This window comes from Pseudorca crassidens, chromosome 2 (genome assembly GCF_039906515.1).
Source record: "Pseudorca crassidens isolate mPseCra1 chromosome 2, mPseCra1.hap1, whole genome shotgun sequence".
Lineage (NCBI taxonomy): Eukaryota > Metazoa > Chordata > Mammalia > Artiodactyla > Delphinidae > Pseudorca > Pseudorca crassidens.
In genome coordinates this window covers 12302657-12320092 of record NC_090297.1, presented here as the reverse complement: position 1 = coordinate 12320092, position 17436 = coordinate 12302657, and the positions used below count along the sequence as shown (strand labels likewise).

Genomic DNA, 17436 nt, shown 5'->3' with positions numbered 1-17436 from the left:
CCTGGTCACACACCCCACCTTCTGCAGTAGCAGGAACCCCCCATTAGTCCTGTCTCTGGAATGCGTCCTGGGCCTCTGGGTGTGGCTGAGCTCCAGGTGGTAGCCTGGGCCATCTTCTCTAAGTGGGGGAGCCACTGTTTCCCCCCCAAGGTACCCACGAGGAAAGTGAGGGAAAGAGAACAGAAACAGCTAGCCCAGATCACACTGTGCTGTGAAGCTGCCACACGGTGGGCTCCTTCATTCCACAAAGCTCCAGGCCGGGCTGCCGGGGCAGGTACACCATGAAGAAGGCAGGCAGCAGCCCGGCCCTCTGGGAGCTGACACACTAATGGAGGTGGGTGGGCGAGGGGGACAGACAATAGTCAAATAAACAATCATATGTAGAGCATGGCAGTGGGTGGTGAGTGAGATGGAGAAAAACAGCAAGGAAGGGAAGTAGGGAGTCCAGGGGTGGGGCCCCGTGTTGCGGTTTAATTTTAAATAGAGCGGTCAGCTAAAGGAGGTGAGGGAGCCGGCCCTGAAAACTGAGTGGGGGGAGGGAGCGGTCCAGGCAGAGGGAGAAGCAGGCGCAAAAGCCCTGAGGCAGCGCTGCCCTGTCCCTGTGTCCAAATTCACTGATGCCAAAGGTCTTGCTGAGGCGCCTTCCCTGCAGCTGATAGCCTTTGAAGGCCAAGGGAAGTGATTAGTGGGACTTCCCTGGTGGTCCAGTGGCTAGGACTCCGCGCTTCCGCTGCAGGGGCCACGGGCTCCGTCCCAGGTTGGGGAGCTAAGATCCCACATGCCTCTTGCGCCGCCCCCCCCACCCCCGCCAGAAAAAGAGAGAAGCGATTACACTGAGCTAGGACTCAGAAGGCCAGGTCTGTAGTCTTCACGCAGTCTCTGTGACCTCCAGCAAGTTCTTTCCCCCTCTGTGGCCTCAGTTTCCTCCTTTGTAAAATACAGAGATTGGACTTGATCTCCTAAGACTCCCTTTCAGTGGCCTTGCTATGACTCGGTCAGGGGAGGCGAGGTGGTCCCAGCAGGGGCTTTGACCCCTCAGGCTCCTGACCTTGAGCAAGTGACTCTGACTTCTATGAAACTCAGTGTTCTCTGTAGAATGGGGGTAGAGTCCCTGCTTCTCGGGGTGCTTGTGTGTATATATGAGGTGGTGCTACAAAGCTCTCGGGTCAGGGCCTGGCACATAATCGGGGCTCAACAAATGGGCTCTGCTTTTACTTAGATTTTTTAATAGTTTATTTTTCTTAATATTTATTTGTTTATTTATTTGGCTGCACCGGGTCTTAGTTTGCAGCACGCGGGATCTTCGTTGCCATGTGCGGGCTCTTAGTTGCGGCACGTAGGATCTAGTTCCCTGACCAGGGATCGAACCCAGGCCCCCGGGCCCCCTGCATTGGGAGCGTGGAGTCTTAACCCAAGTCCCTACTTTGATTTTTTTAAACACCTGGTTAAGGACTGGCACTCAGAGAAGGGAGAAAGGCCAGTGGTCCGGGGATCAGAGAAGGCTTCTGGGGTGGGGGGTAGGGGGGTCTAAGCTCAGTTTGGAAGGGGAAGAGGATGTGGCCAGATGGGGAAGAGAAGGCCAAGAGGAATGGGGGGTGTCGTCCGGGAGCCAAGCACAGGAGGAAGGGGGCTCTGAATCCAGGTGCAAAGCAGGCAGAAGATGGGCACCCAAGCGACACTGATCAGGGACACACCTCACTCCCGCCCCTCCTCCCAACTGAGGCCCCACCCCACCCAGAGGCTCTGTCCCTTATCCAGGCCCCACAGGCAGGATTTTCAGGGAACCCACTTCAAAGGATCCCAGGAAGCTTGAGCAAGTCCCAAAGGAAGCGGCACAGCCTCTGACCCAACTCTGGGGATGGGGGAAGCCCTACAATTATGGGAGGCCTTCCTCCCACACTGCCCCTGTCCAAATGAGGGAGCCCACATTTAAGTTCCCCTTCCCTGACCGTCTCACTGGGGAAGGGGAGCTCAGTAACACTTCTGCTCAGGCAAGTTCACTCCAAAAACCTTGCCTGAAAAGCTGAACTTCAAGTCCCACTGTGTGGTTGCAACTGGGGAGTGTGTTCCTTTGAGAAAGATGGAGTCCTAGAACCTGCGTGGTACTAGGTACATTTACTGAGCACCTACTGTATGCCAGTCTCCATGGGGCATGGCAGGATGGAATAAAACTGGGCTTCTATCCCTCAAGGAGCCCCCTGCTTAAAGGGGAGGGAAGGTGAGGAAGTAATTATAACACAGTGTGAGAGCTGAGGTCTGTTCCAGGGTGAGATGATTTTTTTGCCTAGGAGTGCCCAGCTGGCTTTTCGAAGTGACTTTGGATTGTAAAGGTAACAGTAGCTAAAATGTAACGCTCACTCACCCTGTGCCAGACATGGTGCTAAGGGTTTAACATATAATCTCGTTTAATCCCAGCAGCAGTCCTGGAGGGTGGAAACCATTATTATCATGCCCATTTTACAGACGTGGCAGTTGAGATGATAAGGCTTGCCCAAGGCCACACAGGTGGTTAAATGGCAGAGTCCAGGTCTACTGGACCCATCACTCATTCATTCATTCATTCACCCACCAGATCTCTCTCGGCACATGCTGTAGGCCAGGTGCCCGCCTCCATTTGGGGGCTCCAGTGTCTCTTCTGTGTTGCTCCAAGGTAAGCCTTGAAGAAGGAATAGGAGTTGCTGAGGTGGAAAGGGCATCCAGGGAGAGGGTATAGCTTGGACAACGGGATGCAGGCATGAAAACACATGGTGTGTTCAAAGAAACACAGCTAGACCGGGCTCTGGACTGAAACACACTTAACTTTTTAGTTCTACCTCTGCCATGTCCTGGCTATATGACTCTAGGCAAGCAAGTTCTCTCTGAGTCTCACTTTCTTCACCTGCAAAAATGGGGACCATATTAACCCTTCCGGGGCTTCTGGGAGGATGAGATGAGTTTGCATAGGTAAAGGTGGCTTGGCGCATAGTAGGCCTTTGAGAAAATGAATTGAAAGAATGGAGAGAACTGATTTAGAGGGTCACCATCAATTGTGAGCACCTCTTGAGTGAGTCCTTGTACGGGGCACCGTTCTAGCTGATGCCAGGATTGCAAAGGGGTGTTGGATTTGTTCCTTGCCGCAGGGAGCTTACAGTCTAGTCGAGAGACAGTTCAGAGGCTCCGAAGACAAGAAAGAGTTGAGCTGGCTGAGGCCAGGGTCCTGGAGGGCATGTGGTACAGGGGCTCCAGAGGCTCAAGGGAGGGCCTGATCCCTGGGGACCTCACTGCGGAGGTACTCATTGGACTGGCCTTGAAGACTCCAGCAGGGCATAAGTCCAGGCATCTGGGCTGGGGCGGCGCTTTGGGTTCTGTGGAATTCAGTGTTTTGAGAGGCAGTGGAAAGAGGTACCTGGGAGGGGGTGTGCCGCATTCAGGCTGCCTGGGCTAGAACGCTAGTTGTTTTCCAGCTTTTACAAGCAAGTCTGATGCTCTGCAACAGGGCACAGTAACAGTGCTCACCTCCTGGGTGAAACTACTGTTTCAGTGTTTATCTTTGTCATCTGGTTGCCACCAGCCCCTAGCCAAGTCCTAGCAAAGGGTGGGCACCTGAGCAGGCTGGTGGGCTGGAGGTGGGGATTAGGAGGTGAGGTCCGTGCAACCACACACACACACACACACACACACACACACACACACACACACACACTCTCAGGCTCCACCTGCCCGTACCAGAAGGCTTACTTGCTGCTCAGGCCCCGAGGGCTCTTTGGGGCCTTTATGGGGTAATTCCATCCCCATTAGGTTTATTATGTCACTATAAATACCACTTTTCTGTGCCGCTTTATAAGACGCACTGACTCACCGAAGAACTTTCCTTCTCAGCATCCAGTCACCCAGAGCGGGAGGGACTCAGGGTGAGACAGGAAGAGAGGGAAGGGCGTTGTCACCAGGTGAGTGACTAAAGACCAAGGAGCTGCCCCCACTCCACGCCCTGCTGCCCTCTCACACCACGCTTCCCACACGCCTCTGCTCATGTCCTGTGTCATAGATGAGCCACACTTAGCTCTGGGCTCTCAGCCCACAGCTGGGCACATCCTGCAGGCACTCAGCCCACAGCCAACAGGGCCTGCCTGCACCCCAGCATGTGGGTTCAACCTTGCGGGGCCACACATGCAAACCCACACATGCAAACCCACACATGCCACACAACGACTTTCACATGATGTCGAACTTGCCAACACCTTCATTCACTCATCAGTTCATACATTCAGCAAAGGTTTGCTGAATACCCACTATGTGTCAGATGCTGCCTGTTTTCCACAAACATCCCTGCCCTCTTGGATCGCGTCTTCTAGTGACGCGCCCAACATTCAGAGCCTGCAATGGTATGTAACACACATGTACAAAGTCTTACATACAACATACAGGAAATCTTACGCTCACCACACAATGTCCATAGCCCAGAGGGTTCAACACAAAATGCAAAACACTTATCCATACCATGTACTACACACACACACACACACACACACACACACACACACACACACACCCCTCACCGGCCATGCGCAGCACCCTGTGCACACCGCCCGCCCCACCCGCTACAGATGCTGCTTCCTCTGGCCGCACCACGTGTGACCATAATAACAGCTGAGGCTTAACAAGCGCGTTCCGTCATCCTGGCTTCTGCAGTTAACATGCATGATCGCATTTGATCTTCACAGTAACCCTCTGAAGTAGGTTTATACATCTTCCAGATGAGCAAACCGAGCCTCCAAGAAGTGAAATGTCCAAAAACTCATAGGCTGACTCTACAGCCTACAGTCTTGACCACTGCCAAGTACGGCACACTCACAGTCACACACAGATCCTCTCATGTCCACACATGCTCACACACACACACACATGTCCACACACTCAATCTCATGGACACTTGCACACTCACACACTCAGAAGACCAAGGCTCTCCTCCCATCGTCTTGGTCAAAGGCTTTAATTATACTATCCCAACACCTGTAATTAACCCTCCCACCCCCTTCCAAGGGAGATGTCTGGACCCGCTTCCCAAGGGCTGGCGCCAAGGCTGAGGGGCCAAGATGTCCACATCTGGCAGGGAGGACCTAGGTACCAGAGTAAGTCAGTGTGGCTGTCTGGTGAGCAGGTCCAGGAGAGTCAAGAAGAGGATGGGGTGAAAGAGAAGGAGGTGGGCAGAGGGGGTTGTAGCCTCCCAGGAAGCCAGGCTTGCTACAGCTGCTCCTTCTGGACTGGACTGGCCAAATGGCGATTGGGCAACAGGCAACCGTGGGAGGCCAGGCAGGCAGGAGAGAGGACATTTCCCGTTTGTTTCACTAGCACCAGCCACTTCTGTCAGGAGGGGAGATGAGCTCATGTCTGAGGAACCGTTGGGGAGAGGCCCCTTGAAGGGGCAGGTGGGAAGCAGGTGTCCTGTCCTCCAAAGTGTCAAAACAGACCAACTGATTCTACCATGCCAGGGTTGGGGCATAGGGGTGCTCTACCCAGCAGCCTCTTGCCCAACCTTTCCCAATATGGGCAGTGGTTAAAGCAGAGACTACCCAGATTCAAATCCTGGCTCTACTACCTTTGAGCTGTGCAACCTTTGCGCATATTGTTTAAGCTGTTGGAGCCTCGGTTTACTCGTCTGTAAAATGGGGATAATGACATCTACCTCCCAGATGAGAATTAAAGGAGATCATGCATGTCTGGCTCATTTTTAGATGAGGTTGCTCTCAGATTACTGTATTCTTAGAGGCCCCTGAGCAGAGAAGCTCCCCCTGACCGCCGACGGTTTGGTGCACGGTTTAGAAATCCCAGGAAGAGGGGCATCTGGGTCTATTTTGGAGCTCTCTTTCCAGGCAAGCTGCTAAGCAGGCAACTGCTTCTTGACCCTCCAGGCCATTTCAGTTCAGGCCACCGGGCCAACGTTGAGCTCGGTCCCAGAGGGCAAAGGGTGAGAGTGGGGGATGGCTCAGCGCAAAACCATCCCCACGTCTGGGCCGAGGATTCCCGGCTCAGAGATCCTCGAGGACTAGCCCTGGTTGCACTGGCGCTTGGAGGCGCTCAAACTTGGAAGGACCTGGGGGGCGCCAGCGAGTCCAGCGGGCCCAAAGAGCCCCTCCAACCCCCTCGGGACTTCCCCTCCCTTCTCGCTGGGTGCCAGCCCGGCCCCTTTAAAGACATTCCTGAGGGCGTGGCTTCGCTGACGTCAGCGCGGGACATGAATGAACAGGAGCCGGTTCTCACTCAACTTCCATTAAGCACTCGGGGCAGAAGTTACGCGCAGGCGGCAGGAGGGAGCCGGACATCGAGGCCTGCGCGCGGGCGTGCGGGAGCCGGGCACGGAGAACCGGGCTGAGAGCAAGGAGCGCGACATGGAGCGTCTGGCACCCCGCGCCTGCCTCGCCCTGCTGTGGGGCTGCCTGCTGGCCGCGGCTGCCGCGGCGCAGGGCAAGGAAGGTGAGTGTGCGCTCCGACGGCCACCCGGCCCGACCCAGCCGCGGCGGCCGGACCCCCGGACCCCCGCTCCTCCCAGAGCCAGGCGCGCCTGGACGCGCGCAACTTTGGAAACTGACCTGGCGCCGCCCAGTCCCGGAGTGCTGAGGTCGGGAGGACTTGCTGGCTGCGATCGGGACGAATTTGGGACTCCCCCACCCGGGGTTATAGGGGCTCCGGGGACTAAGAGGTTGGGGCCTGGGCGCGCGGGGTTCAGAGGCCGCAGAGAAGGGGACCCGGAACTCTACTCAATGTTCTGTGATGACCTAAATGGAAGGAAATATAAAAAAGAGGGTATATATGAACCTATAACCGATTCACTTTGCTGTACAGCAGAAACTAACACATTGTAAAGCAACTATACTCCAATAAGAATTTTAAAAAAGAAAGAAAGAAAGAAAAGGGGGACTCAGGGCGGCCACACGGTTGCAGCCAGGGTGGCGGTTTCAGGAACGCGTCCCGGCGGGGGCTCGGGGTCCCTTGGAGAATGGGCTACCTGGGGGCCTTTCCGCCGGCTCAGCTTCACGGTGAATTCGCTAACCTGCTTGCGCCGATTTTGTGGAAAAGGCGTTTCTGTGGAGGCCCCTCATTTTGGGGAGGGGTCTCTTCGACAGGCGAGGAGACAGACCCCTGCAGAAGCCCCAGCTCCCTGAGATTTTCTCCACGCCGCCTTATGCCTCCAGTCGGGGAGGAGAACTTGCGGGGAGCTTCGGGCCAATCTGCCCACGCACAGCCTTCCCTCCTTCCCTCCCCGCACTCCCAGGCTCGGGGGGCAAGGCTCGGGGCCGCGAGAGCGGACAGGAAGTCCCAAAGTCAAGCGTTCTGAGCAAGGGGTGACTCAGAACGAGGAAATGCGGCAGGTGGGGGCGCGGCCGCCCAAGGTGTGGAGCCGTCACCCCAGGGTCACCAGAGAGTCCGAGCGCCCGGGGGTGAGGGACTGCATCACCCACCCCCGCCCCAGCGCTCCCGCTGCCGCACTGCGCGAGGGGCCGCGGACTTTGCCCTGGGCGGGGCGGGTGGTGGATGGGGACGTTGCCCCTCGGCTAGGGTCGCAGAGAGGATGGGGGCTCTTGCCCTTGGCCGAGGACCTTCCTGTCCATCCAGCCGAGGCCGGTTTCAGTTTCCGACTGAGAACGAGTTTTGCCCGCTCGCCGGGGCCGAGGGAGGTTTCCGCAGGCTCCACCAGGGGGAAGTGCGGAGGAAGCCCTGGCCCGGTGAGAAGTTTCCTTGAGCCTTGCCTTCCTTTTCCGCCTCCCAAACTGGGGTTGGAGGTTTTGCTGTTCCAAGTTCGGTGGCAAAGAGGCCAGAGCTGGAACTCTTGGAGGGTGGAGGCGGGGGTGGCATCCTGTCCCCGTCCCTGAATCACTCAGGGTTTCTTGTCCCAATGTGCTGGAGGAGTGGGTGGCAGGGATTTCTGTGATCCTCAATACCCGCCCCCCCCCTCAGCTTTTTGTCCTCCCCCTTCCCGGGGGATTGCGGTTGGAGAGAAGGGGAGAGACAGCTGGATTCACTACAGGCCTTTCTTGAAGGCTGCCCATGGGGGGTGGGGGGATTAGGCAGGAGGGATGCTACTGGGCGATTGTTGTGCTGCAGCCTTGTCCTTGTGCCCCTCTGCCGAGCCCTCCCCAGCCTAGAAGACTAGTGCCCCCCCCATGGAACGGGGGGAGGAAAAGGACAGGGGAACATTCTTCCCTAGGCTTCAAGAGTCCCTGTGAAGGACTCCCTAAGGAGGTGTGCCCGTAGTGGGGGGGTGGGGGAGTGATGGCCCAGCTGCCGGGATTCTGGCTGGATCTGCCTGGGGCTGCGTTGGGGGTGCAGAGACACGAGTCCCTTCAACCCTTCAAGTGAAGCTGCTCTTCGCTTCCCTTCTCCTTCCCCGTGAGTGGAGGAGCCAGGCTGCCTTGGGAGACCCAGATGGAGCCTGTTAAATTCTCAACAGCCACTGAGTCTGTCCTCCTTTTACAAATGGGGAAACAGGGAGGCCCAAGCCCTCCCTCACTAGGGCCCTCTGTATAGGGAGGGTTAGGTCTGAGCATGTATGTGGCTTTTTGGGCTGCCGGAGCCCAGGGCCCCCGCACCCGGGTGTGTGCTGGGTTTTTCTGAGAAGGGAGAATAGCTGGGCAGGGCTGCAGGGCTTGCTGACTTGAGGTGCAGCTGGGAGGTGGGCTGGAGAACGCTCAGAAGGCCTGGAAAGTCCTTGGCTTCTGGATTCCCTAAGAGCCCAATGTGCTCTCTGTCCCCTTCCCTTTTTCTTCTTCATTCTTCCCCCTCCCCGCCCCCCAGTCCCCCGCCTCCCTGCTTCTTTAGCAATTAGCTGGTCTCGGTTCAGGAGGGATGGGGGGAGCAGGGAGGTGACACTAGGGGAGTGGGTGGTCGCACTGCCTTTGAGTAAAGAGCCCTAAAACAATATGGACCCAGAAGGATGACATTTATGATGGAACTTCAGACTGAGAAGGAGGTTTTCCTGGGGGTGGGAGGAGGGACGGGGGGGCTCCTGGATGAGCCCTGCTTAGCCCAGGCTTCTCAGTGAAGCCTTCGGGGGCCAGCCGAGGGGCTGTTGGCCCCTGCCCCTTCCAGGAGCCTCAGACCCTGGAGGCCGCTCAGGGAGAGGCCGCACCCGTGCAGCAGGGTGGAGGGACCGGGGCTGGGCGCCTGTTCCTGGTGATTGGTTCTAGGGAATTTCCCTGGGAGGGGGCTCCTTCCTGTGTGAAGGCTTCTTTTCTTCTCTGATGAGCCCTGTGATATTTCTAGAGCCAGGCCTGGGTCTGGAAGGGGAGCGAGCTCTGGCAGGGGTGGTGGGGGTCCCTCCGTGCCAGGTTAACCCTTCAGAGCCTAGGAGCCATGAGCCCCCTTCCCCAGGGGCGCAGACTGCAGCTTCCCACGCCTCTAAGGAAGGGGGGTGTGCAGGACCTTGAGGGACACTCACCTTTGTCCGCCCTACACACCCAGCTGGAGCCCCCAGATTCCTTCCTGTGTAGCCAGGACATTCCATTTGCTAGTGGGGTTAGTGAGTTTTCCAAGCCTGAGCCTTGGGCATGTCCGAACAAATCCCTGCCCTACCCACCCCCCAGCCACCCTCCCCTGTCCCCTCAGCCTTGGGGCCGGTGCCACGTCGGATTTCCTCTCCCTGTCTGGGCTGTGAGGCCCTTCCTAGAGAGACTTGGCCCGGGTCAGCAGCGGTCAGGTGGCAGTGCTTCATCCCTAGGCCTGGGGGCCTCCAGCCCAGGCGAGCAGGGCAGTCTGTCCTCAGGAAAGGGTTTCTCAGGCTCTCCTCAGGCCCCTCTCCCCCTCCCTCCCCATCTCTCTAAATCAGGCCCATCTCCGCCTGCCTGGGATTGTACCCTTAGAGTCATTCTTCCAGGCCTAGGCCTTGAGGAATGCACCTTCTGAGGCCATATTCCTCATGCTCCAGACTCCAAAGGAAGTAAGCACTTGGTCCCTTACCCCCCCCCCCACCTTAGGGCTTTACTCTTGGAATCCAGGGACCTTGTATAGGGTCCATGCCTCAGTTTCTCCAATCTCGTTATCCACCAGGGAGGGTAGCTTCTATTGGCAGCTACCTGGACCTTACTTGGAAATGGAGGAGGGGGCCATACTGGGGTCTTGGGTCTTGGCTGTAGCCCCTGAGCCTGGCAGAACCCGGGGTGGACCAGTGGGAGGTGCCCAAGCGGGGATGGGGCTGGATCTAGGGAAACCCCTGGCAATGTGTCCTTCCCTCGGGCTCCAGATGCCTCCCTGGGGATAGTGTGGTCCTGGCACCTGGTCCCTCTGGGCCTGGAAGTCCTCTTTAATGGTTTCCATCCCTGGTCCCCTAGGCACCCGTGGCAGGGCAGTGGCCAGGGTGTGAGGGACGGGGGCAGCGGGAGCGATTTTCCCAGGGAGGGGACCTCGCCAGCTGTGTGTATCTTTGGGTCCCTCCTAAAAGCCCCTGTGGGTTCAGGGCTTTATCCTGCCTGCTCTGTGGCTTTTGTGGTGGGAAGATCGGTTTCCAGACCCCCCCACCAATCCTGCTCCCCTCCCTGGAGCTGTTCCCACCTGTGAACAGCTCTCTCCTCTTGGAGGGCCATGAGACATGTGTGTACATACATGTGCTGCATAGGCATGTGCTACGTGGCCTGGGTGGGGCTGAGGGTGTTTTGTGCTGTGTGTGTATGGAGGGGACGTGGCAGGAGCGAACAAGAGTGCCTCCAAGGCCCACGTGCATGTGAAGTGCTGCGGAGGGGCCCTGTTTCAGGAAGCAGATGGGGCAGCGTGGTGTCACTTAATAGCCCTGCTCGCCCCAGCTCTCTACCCAGCTGTTGTTCCCCTGCTGGGCCGAGCTCTGTCCTGCTCTGCCCAGCTGGGGGCTGCTGAGGGGGCGGCGTGGGCTGGGAGACGTGAGGCCTCACCCAACCTGCTCTGTGACTTTGACTAGGTCCCATCCCTTGCCTGGAGCTCTGCTTCCCTGTTTCTGGAGAGACGGGTCTCTTGGACATGGTGACCCTGTGTGGTGGGGTCTCCCTCTGAGGGCTGAGGAAGCCTTCAGGGCTTCTTGGGATTCCTGGGGGACTCTCACCTTTTCCACCATGGCCTGACCCCTGAAGATACCCCCAAGCTCACCCAGCGCCCTCTCTCATCTCTTCCAGTCGTCCTGTTGGACTTTGCTGCAGCTAAAGGGGAACTCGGCTGGCTCACACACCCATATGGCAAAGGGGTAAGCCTTCAGGGTGCGGGTGTGGGCATGAGGAAGCTGAGACCCAGGGAGGATGGGGCCTGGCCCAGATCAAACAGCTCAGCCAGGGTTCAAACTCAGGTTCCTGCTTCTCACACCAACTGGGCAGGCTGGGGTTGGAAGATGGGGAAGGGACCCGAGAGGTGGAAAGAACTGGGGAGACAGCTGAAGGCCCTAGCAGAGCAGGACCCTTGGATGCCCCAGAAGGCTGATCGTCAAAAGGGACCCCCTCTCGCTCCCTTCATTCCCCTCTTGGGTGGGAAGGGGTTAAAGGCTCCCCCTGCCTTTGAGGTCCCAGCACAGGAAGTGAGGGGTGAGGAAGAGACAGGGAATGTGGGCTCCCAGGTCCCCACAGCCCCGGGAAACCGGATCAGGTTCCTTCCTGCCGGGCCCTCTCCCCGCTCCTCCAGCTGTTGTTTCCCTTTCCTGCTCGGGGTTGAGTTTGTTTTGCCTCCTTCCCACCCAAGTTCACTCCCTCCCCTCCCTCTGCCCTGCCCTGCTGTGACCTGGACCGGTGGGCCAGACCCCAGGGTCCTCTCCCTGGCTTTGCCTGTGACGACTGTGTGGCCTTGGGGAGGATACTGCTGCTCTCTGGGCCTCAGTTTTCCCCTTGTTGAATTTGTTCTGGGGCCTTAGCTGGGGAGAGCGGTGTCTCCAGGGGGATAGCTGGGGACAGTCTCTATTGCTGGCCAGACCTGCGGAGTCAGGCACTTGTCCCTGGTCACCTTAGCTCCGAGGAGGCCTGGAGTTTACCTCTAGTGGATTTCCAAGATCCTGGAATGTTCAGCTGGGAGAGAGCACAGATCACCTAATGCAGCCCAGTCATTATATAGAGTGGGAAACTGAGGCCCAAGGGCATCTGAGGCCCGTGTGACACAATGCAGCCCAGGTCTTTTTCCTTGGCCCCTTCTGGTTTTTTCATTCATTTGCTCATTCATTCAACAAATACTTTCCTGAGTACCTACTCCATTTCAGGTAGGCCCTGGGGATACAGAAATGAACTAGATGCAGTCTCTGCCCTAAGGAGCTCAGAATCTCGTGTGGGAGCCAGGTGTAGTTGTCACCACTTAGGTGCTAAGGTAACAGAGACTGTGGGAGCCAGGGGGAAGCACTTGCCCCAATCTTGGCCCAACCTGGGAAGTCTTCCTGGAGGAGGCTGAGCAATGTTCTGAGGAGTGATGGGGGATTATCCATTGATTCTGACTTAACCTCTTCCCTGCCACTCACACACGTCTACACAGTGAATTATAATGATAATAATAATAGGGAGAATAATGATAATGATACCAGCTGCCTTGTATGACTGTCACCCACACCAGGCAATATGCTCCGCACTCGGCATTCTGTCATTTATCTTCACAGCAGTTCTGTGAGGTAGTTTTTGCCCCCATTGTACAATGGGGACTTTGAGGCTCAGAGAGTTTAAGTGACCTGCCTGAGGTCACATGGGACCCCCAGCCTCCACCCTCAGCTCACTGTATAGTATACGGGTTCAGCACTGCAACACTGGGGTCAGGGACACCAGGGGGTCAGATCCAGCTCAGCCACTTGTAGTGTGTGACGGTGACTTGAAGCCCCTCCCTGGGCCTCAGTTTCCTTCCCTGTAGAATGAGGACAGCAGGAACCATAGAGCAGCTTCCTGATGCCCAGCTTTGCCACCTGGGCGATGCCTCTGGGCCTCAGTTTCCCCCAGGCACCTGCCCACACTAACCTGTCGGCCCCGTGCAGTGGGACCTCATGCAGAACATCATGGACGACATGCCCATCTACATGTACTCCGTGTGCAATGTGGTGGCCAGCGACCAGGACAACTGGCTCCGCACCAACTGGGTATACCGCGGTGAGGCCGAGCGCATCTTCATCGAGCTCAAGTTCACCGTGCGTGACTGCAATAGCTTCCCTGGGGGCGCGAGCTCCTGCAAGGAAACCTTCAACCTCTACTACGCCGAGTCTGACGTGGACTATGGTACCAACTTCCAGAAGCGCCAGTTCACCAAGATCGACACCATCGCGCCCGACGAGATCACGGTCAGCAGCGACTTCGAAGCACGCCACGTGAAGCTGAACGTGGAGGAACGCTCCGTGGGGCCGCTCAGCCGCAAGGGCTTCTACCTGGCCTTTCAGGACATTGGTGCCTGCGTGGCACTGCTCTCTGTCCGCGTCTACTACAAGAAGTGTCCCAAGCTGCTGAAGGGGCTGGCCCGCTTCCCCGAGACCATCGCGGGCTCCGACGCGCCCTCCCTGGCCATCGTGGATGGCACCTGCCTGGACCACGCTGTGGTGCCGCCCGGGGGTGAGGAGCCCCGCATGCACTGCGCAGTGGATGGCGAGTGGCTAGTGCTCATTGGCCAGTGCCTGTGCGAAGCAGGCTACGAGAAGGTGGAGGACGCCTGCCAGGGTGAGTGACGGCGCTGTGGTGGCAGAGAAGGGGGTACTGGGGTGGAGCCTGTGGTCCAGTATCTGGTCTCAGCTCTGGGATGTGGGGATCTTGGTAAGGTTGTCCCTGCTCAGACATGCAGTGGTTCTGTTAGTGAAAATCTCGGAGGCTTCCTGGCCTTATGATTGGATTCACTCATTCACCGAGAATGAATACATTGAGAAACGGTATGGAGGTTACCAGTGAAGACTCTAGGAAAGAATACCTGGGTTCCAATCCCAGGTTTACATTTAGCTGTGTGACTTTAAGCCAGTTCCTTAACCTCTCTGTGCCCGGGTTTCCTCATCTGTAAAATGGAGATGAACATAGTGCCCATCTTGTAGGGTTGTTATGATAATCAAATGACTTAATACTTGTAAAGTTCTTAGGTCAGCGTCTGACACATAAGCGTTTTTAAGTGTGATTGTTATTTTTGATTCATCCCACAAGTATATCTTGAGTATCTATTATATACCAGCACTGTGGGCACATAGCACAGTCCCAGGAGCTAGTACCATCTCTGTTAACTCCCTGTGACTTTAGGCAGGTCACTTAACCTCTCTGGGTCTCAGGCTCCTCTTTCGTACATGGAGGTGAGTGAATTGAACCAGGATTCGCATCCCCTGGCTGTACATGACAGTTACCTGGGGAGCTTTTTGAAAAATGCCTGCGTGGGGGGGATACTCAGGATCTGCCCTCCCCACCTGACCCTCCCCAGGGCCATGGACTCAGATCCTCCCATCGGGGCTTCTACTGATGACAGATTGAGCCCAGAGAGGGGGCCAATTAAATCAGTCTCTCTCTGGGAACAGGGCCTGGGCATTAGTGAGCTCACACTGGGAGGCTGTGGCTTGGCCCGGCCAGGACCTGTGACAGCGGAAAGCTCTAGAGCAACGTGGATTTTTTCAATGGGTGACTTTTTCTGGAAATGGCTGTGGGGCAGGGCATTTGTGGAATGTAGGCTGACCTTTGGAAGGCCAGCTCATCCCCTCTCTCTGGGAGCTTCTTTGCTGAGATAAGCAGGGTGTTGAGAAATTGGGGGGTTAGGCCCTACAGCTATACATACCGACTGAGTGACCTTCAGTAAATCTCTCTTCATCTCTGGCCTCAGGCTTCTTGTCCGTAAGACAAGAAGTTCAACTATACTAGCAGACTGTATACTTGGTTTTTAGCCATGGATCCTGCAACCCATGAAAGGGTTTCAGGTATTGGAGGAGCCTGAAGCCCTTTCTCATGGGCTCCACTTGCCTCTTAAAACAAATCCTCAGAACCCTGCTTAACACAGTCTGCAAACCCCTGAATGACATGTCCCCTCAGAGCCTTTCTGTGCCTGTGGTGTAGTCTCTGCTCTGGCCCTTCGCACCACCCTGTTGTCCTCCCAGCTCTCCTCTGCTCTTCAGGCGGCCCCTGCTTTAGGTGACCTCAAGTGCACACTCCCAGTTTCAGACAATGACTGGGGGGGGGGGGTGCGAGGGAGCCCAGTGGGTTGAGCAGACTCCTCCCACATGACATCCTCACACAAGAATGCAGGGGTGCGGGGTGAGGGGCAGCTGAAAACTTTCCACAGGCTGGTGATTCAGGCCCTGCAGAGATAAGTGGACAGTTGAGGTTGGGGAGGGGTGTCTCTCTCCAGGAAGGGGGGCAGGCTTCCCTCCCCAGGAAGTGGGGGGTCAGGGCCTCACAGGCTTTGTTTGTGAAGAGTTGAGCCACCCCAGGGTAGGGAGGACTGGTTTCCAGGAGCGAAATCTTTGACTTTGCTTGTGGGACCCTCTCCACTGCCGGCCACCTGTTGCCTTGGTTTTTCCTCCTTAGGGTCCCTCTCCCAAAATTCCCTTCAGCATGGTTTAGGGACCCGCTGTGTGGTTGGGAACCCCCAGCCCGGCTACTCTTTATCCCTCCAGACCTTCCCCAGCACCCCTGACCGGGATGCCAGTGGAGATAATAACAGTAATTCCTGTAGAAAAGTGCTCTTCAAAAAAAAAAAGGAAAGAAAAGAAAAGTGCTCTTCCAGGGCAGGCATGAGCTCGGCGAGCACTTTATCTTGTTCCTGCTGAATCTGTACCACCTTTCGTGAGAGGCAGGGACTGTTATCAGCCCCACTTAACAGACAGGAAACTGAGGCTCAGAGACGTGAAGAGACTTGCCTGGAGTCACACAGCTAAGATTTAGTTGCATCAGGATTGAATCTAGGTGATGCAGCAGCGTCCAAGCTGGAGGATGGGTCAGGAAACGGGGTGGGAAATGACCAGTTCCTTTGGAATCCCTGACTCAGCTCCTGGCCCTGGGACAGACTCTCAGGGCAGCCCCGGGATGGTGGGTCCTGGCGCAGGATGTGAGGTAGTTGAGGGGCTCTTACCGAGCATGTTAAGGGAGAAATGGAGAGAGATGCAGGGTCTGCCTGCCCCCACCCCCCGCCGCCTCACCCTCCACGGGGCCATGGACCCAGATTCTCCCATTGTGGCTTTTATTGATGACAAACCAAGCCCAGAGAGGGCGCTGGGCAGGCCAAGGTCACCCAGCACCTGGTCCAGGTTATTCCCAGAGTTTGTTTCTCCTGAGAGTTCTTTCCCCAGGAAGCTCTCAGCTCAAGAAAGAGTTAAATGGACAACGGAAGAGAGGCACCTCCCAGGTGCTGTGCGGACAGGTGGGCACACTGCCCAGAGAGCTCTTGTGAGCTATGTCAGGAATGAGCCAGCTTCCCTCCAGCTCCCCCACTCCCCGCCCTCCCTCCCCAGGCCTGCCTAGGGGACAGTGGAGTCACTCAGGCTGACCGTCATCTCCCCCGGGGAGGCTTTGTCTCCCTGTTTGTCTCTGCTTCCTGTGCTGGCATCGGCAGCTGAGCTGGTGGGGCCCCAGCCGGCCAGGTGAGCAGGTGGCCAGCGGCTTTGGCCAGAGGCTCAGCCCAGCAGCTGGGAGGCCGGAGCTGGAGGTGGGGCTGCAGGGTCAGGAATTCCCTCCTTGGAGGCTGCTGCTCCCTCCAGGGGCCCAGCCCCTCGCTCCTGCAGCTTCTCTGTCCCCCAGTTCATGGACACCTCATCCCATGCTGAGCATTTCCCAAGCGAGGTTTCCTTCTGTCTTCACAAACAACCCAGAGAACCTGAGGACTTTATCCTCATTTTACAGATGAGGAAACTGAGGCCCAGAAAGAGGAAACAGTGACCAAAAGAGCTGGGGCCTGGCATGGGGAGGGCTGTCCCCAAGTGCCCCTGGCATATATCTTTCTACCCACAAGCTGTGTGACCTTGGTGAGTCCCCTCTGGGCCTCATTCTCCCCACCTGTAAAATGGGTAGGTTGGAGCCTTGCTGACTTAGCGATCAGAGCCTACCTCCTGTGACTTTCTGCCGTGGTTCCTTTTGAGAACCTGGGTTGCTCTGGCAACCTGCAGACTGGGTGACCTCACAATGTGTGCAAGGAGCCGGGTCCTAGTGCTGGCATCCTGAGTGGCCCAGGCCTCTCCCAGGGTCCAGAGTTGAAGGGGAGGAGCTGATTGAGGTGGTCCTTAGACAGGGTGTCCCTGAGCCATGGCAGGGGCTGTTGGCAGTCGGGACAGGGCTGATCCCCAGGTAGGGAACTCTGTGCGCTGTGACTCTTGGGCTTGTCCCCTCCCTGGGGAGTGCCACCGGGCCTTATTTCTGTGGAGTTTCCTCTGGCCTGAATGGGGGGTTGGGGGTGGCAGCTCCCACCTCTGTGCCCTGCTCACCCTGCCCTCAGCTCACACTGGGGGCAAATTCAGACGCTGGCAGCTCCATGGGGCGGCCCCTCCCTCCCTCGCTGAGGTGAGTGAGTCCCCAGAACGGAAGGAAGGAGGCAGGGAAAGCAAAC

The 17436-nt window shown here is 57.0% G+C and overlaps 1 protein-coding gene and 1 long non-coding RNA gene across 3 annotated transcripts in view; one reads left to right on the top strand and one right to left on the bottom strand.

Moving 5' to 3' along the window:
* Positions 1-4953: 4953 nt before the first annotated feature.
* Positions 4954-9504, bottom strand: LOC137215945 (uncharacterized). The gene is made up of 2 exons (XR_010939500.1): positions 9413-9504; positions 4954-6752 (listed from the first exon to the last, which is right to left on the bottom strand). It is a non-coding gene; the product is annotated as an uncharacterized lncRNA (long non-coding RNA).
* The window catches only part of EPHA2 (EPH receptor A2), a 27446-nt gene continuing 16243 nt past the window's right edge, over positions 6234-17436 (top strand). Inside the window, exons 1-3 of one of the 2 annotated variants that reach the window (XM_067721527.1) lie at positions 6234-6450; positions 11112-11179; positions 12926-13595. In XM_067721527.1, coding sequence (XP_067577628.1) covers positions 6366-6450; positions 11112-11179; positions 12926-13595 — 823 coding nt within the window. In that variant the 5' untranslated portion in view covers positions 6234-6365. Of the gene's footprint in view, positions 6451-7580; positions 7701-11111; positions 11180-12925; positions 13596-17436 lie in introns of those variants that run through there. The other variant, XM_067721521.1, reaches the window with a different exon arrangement.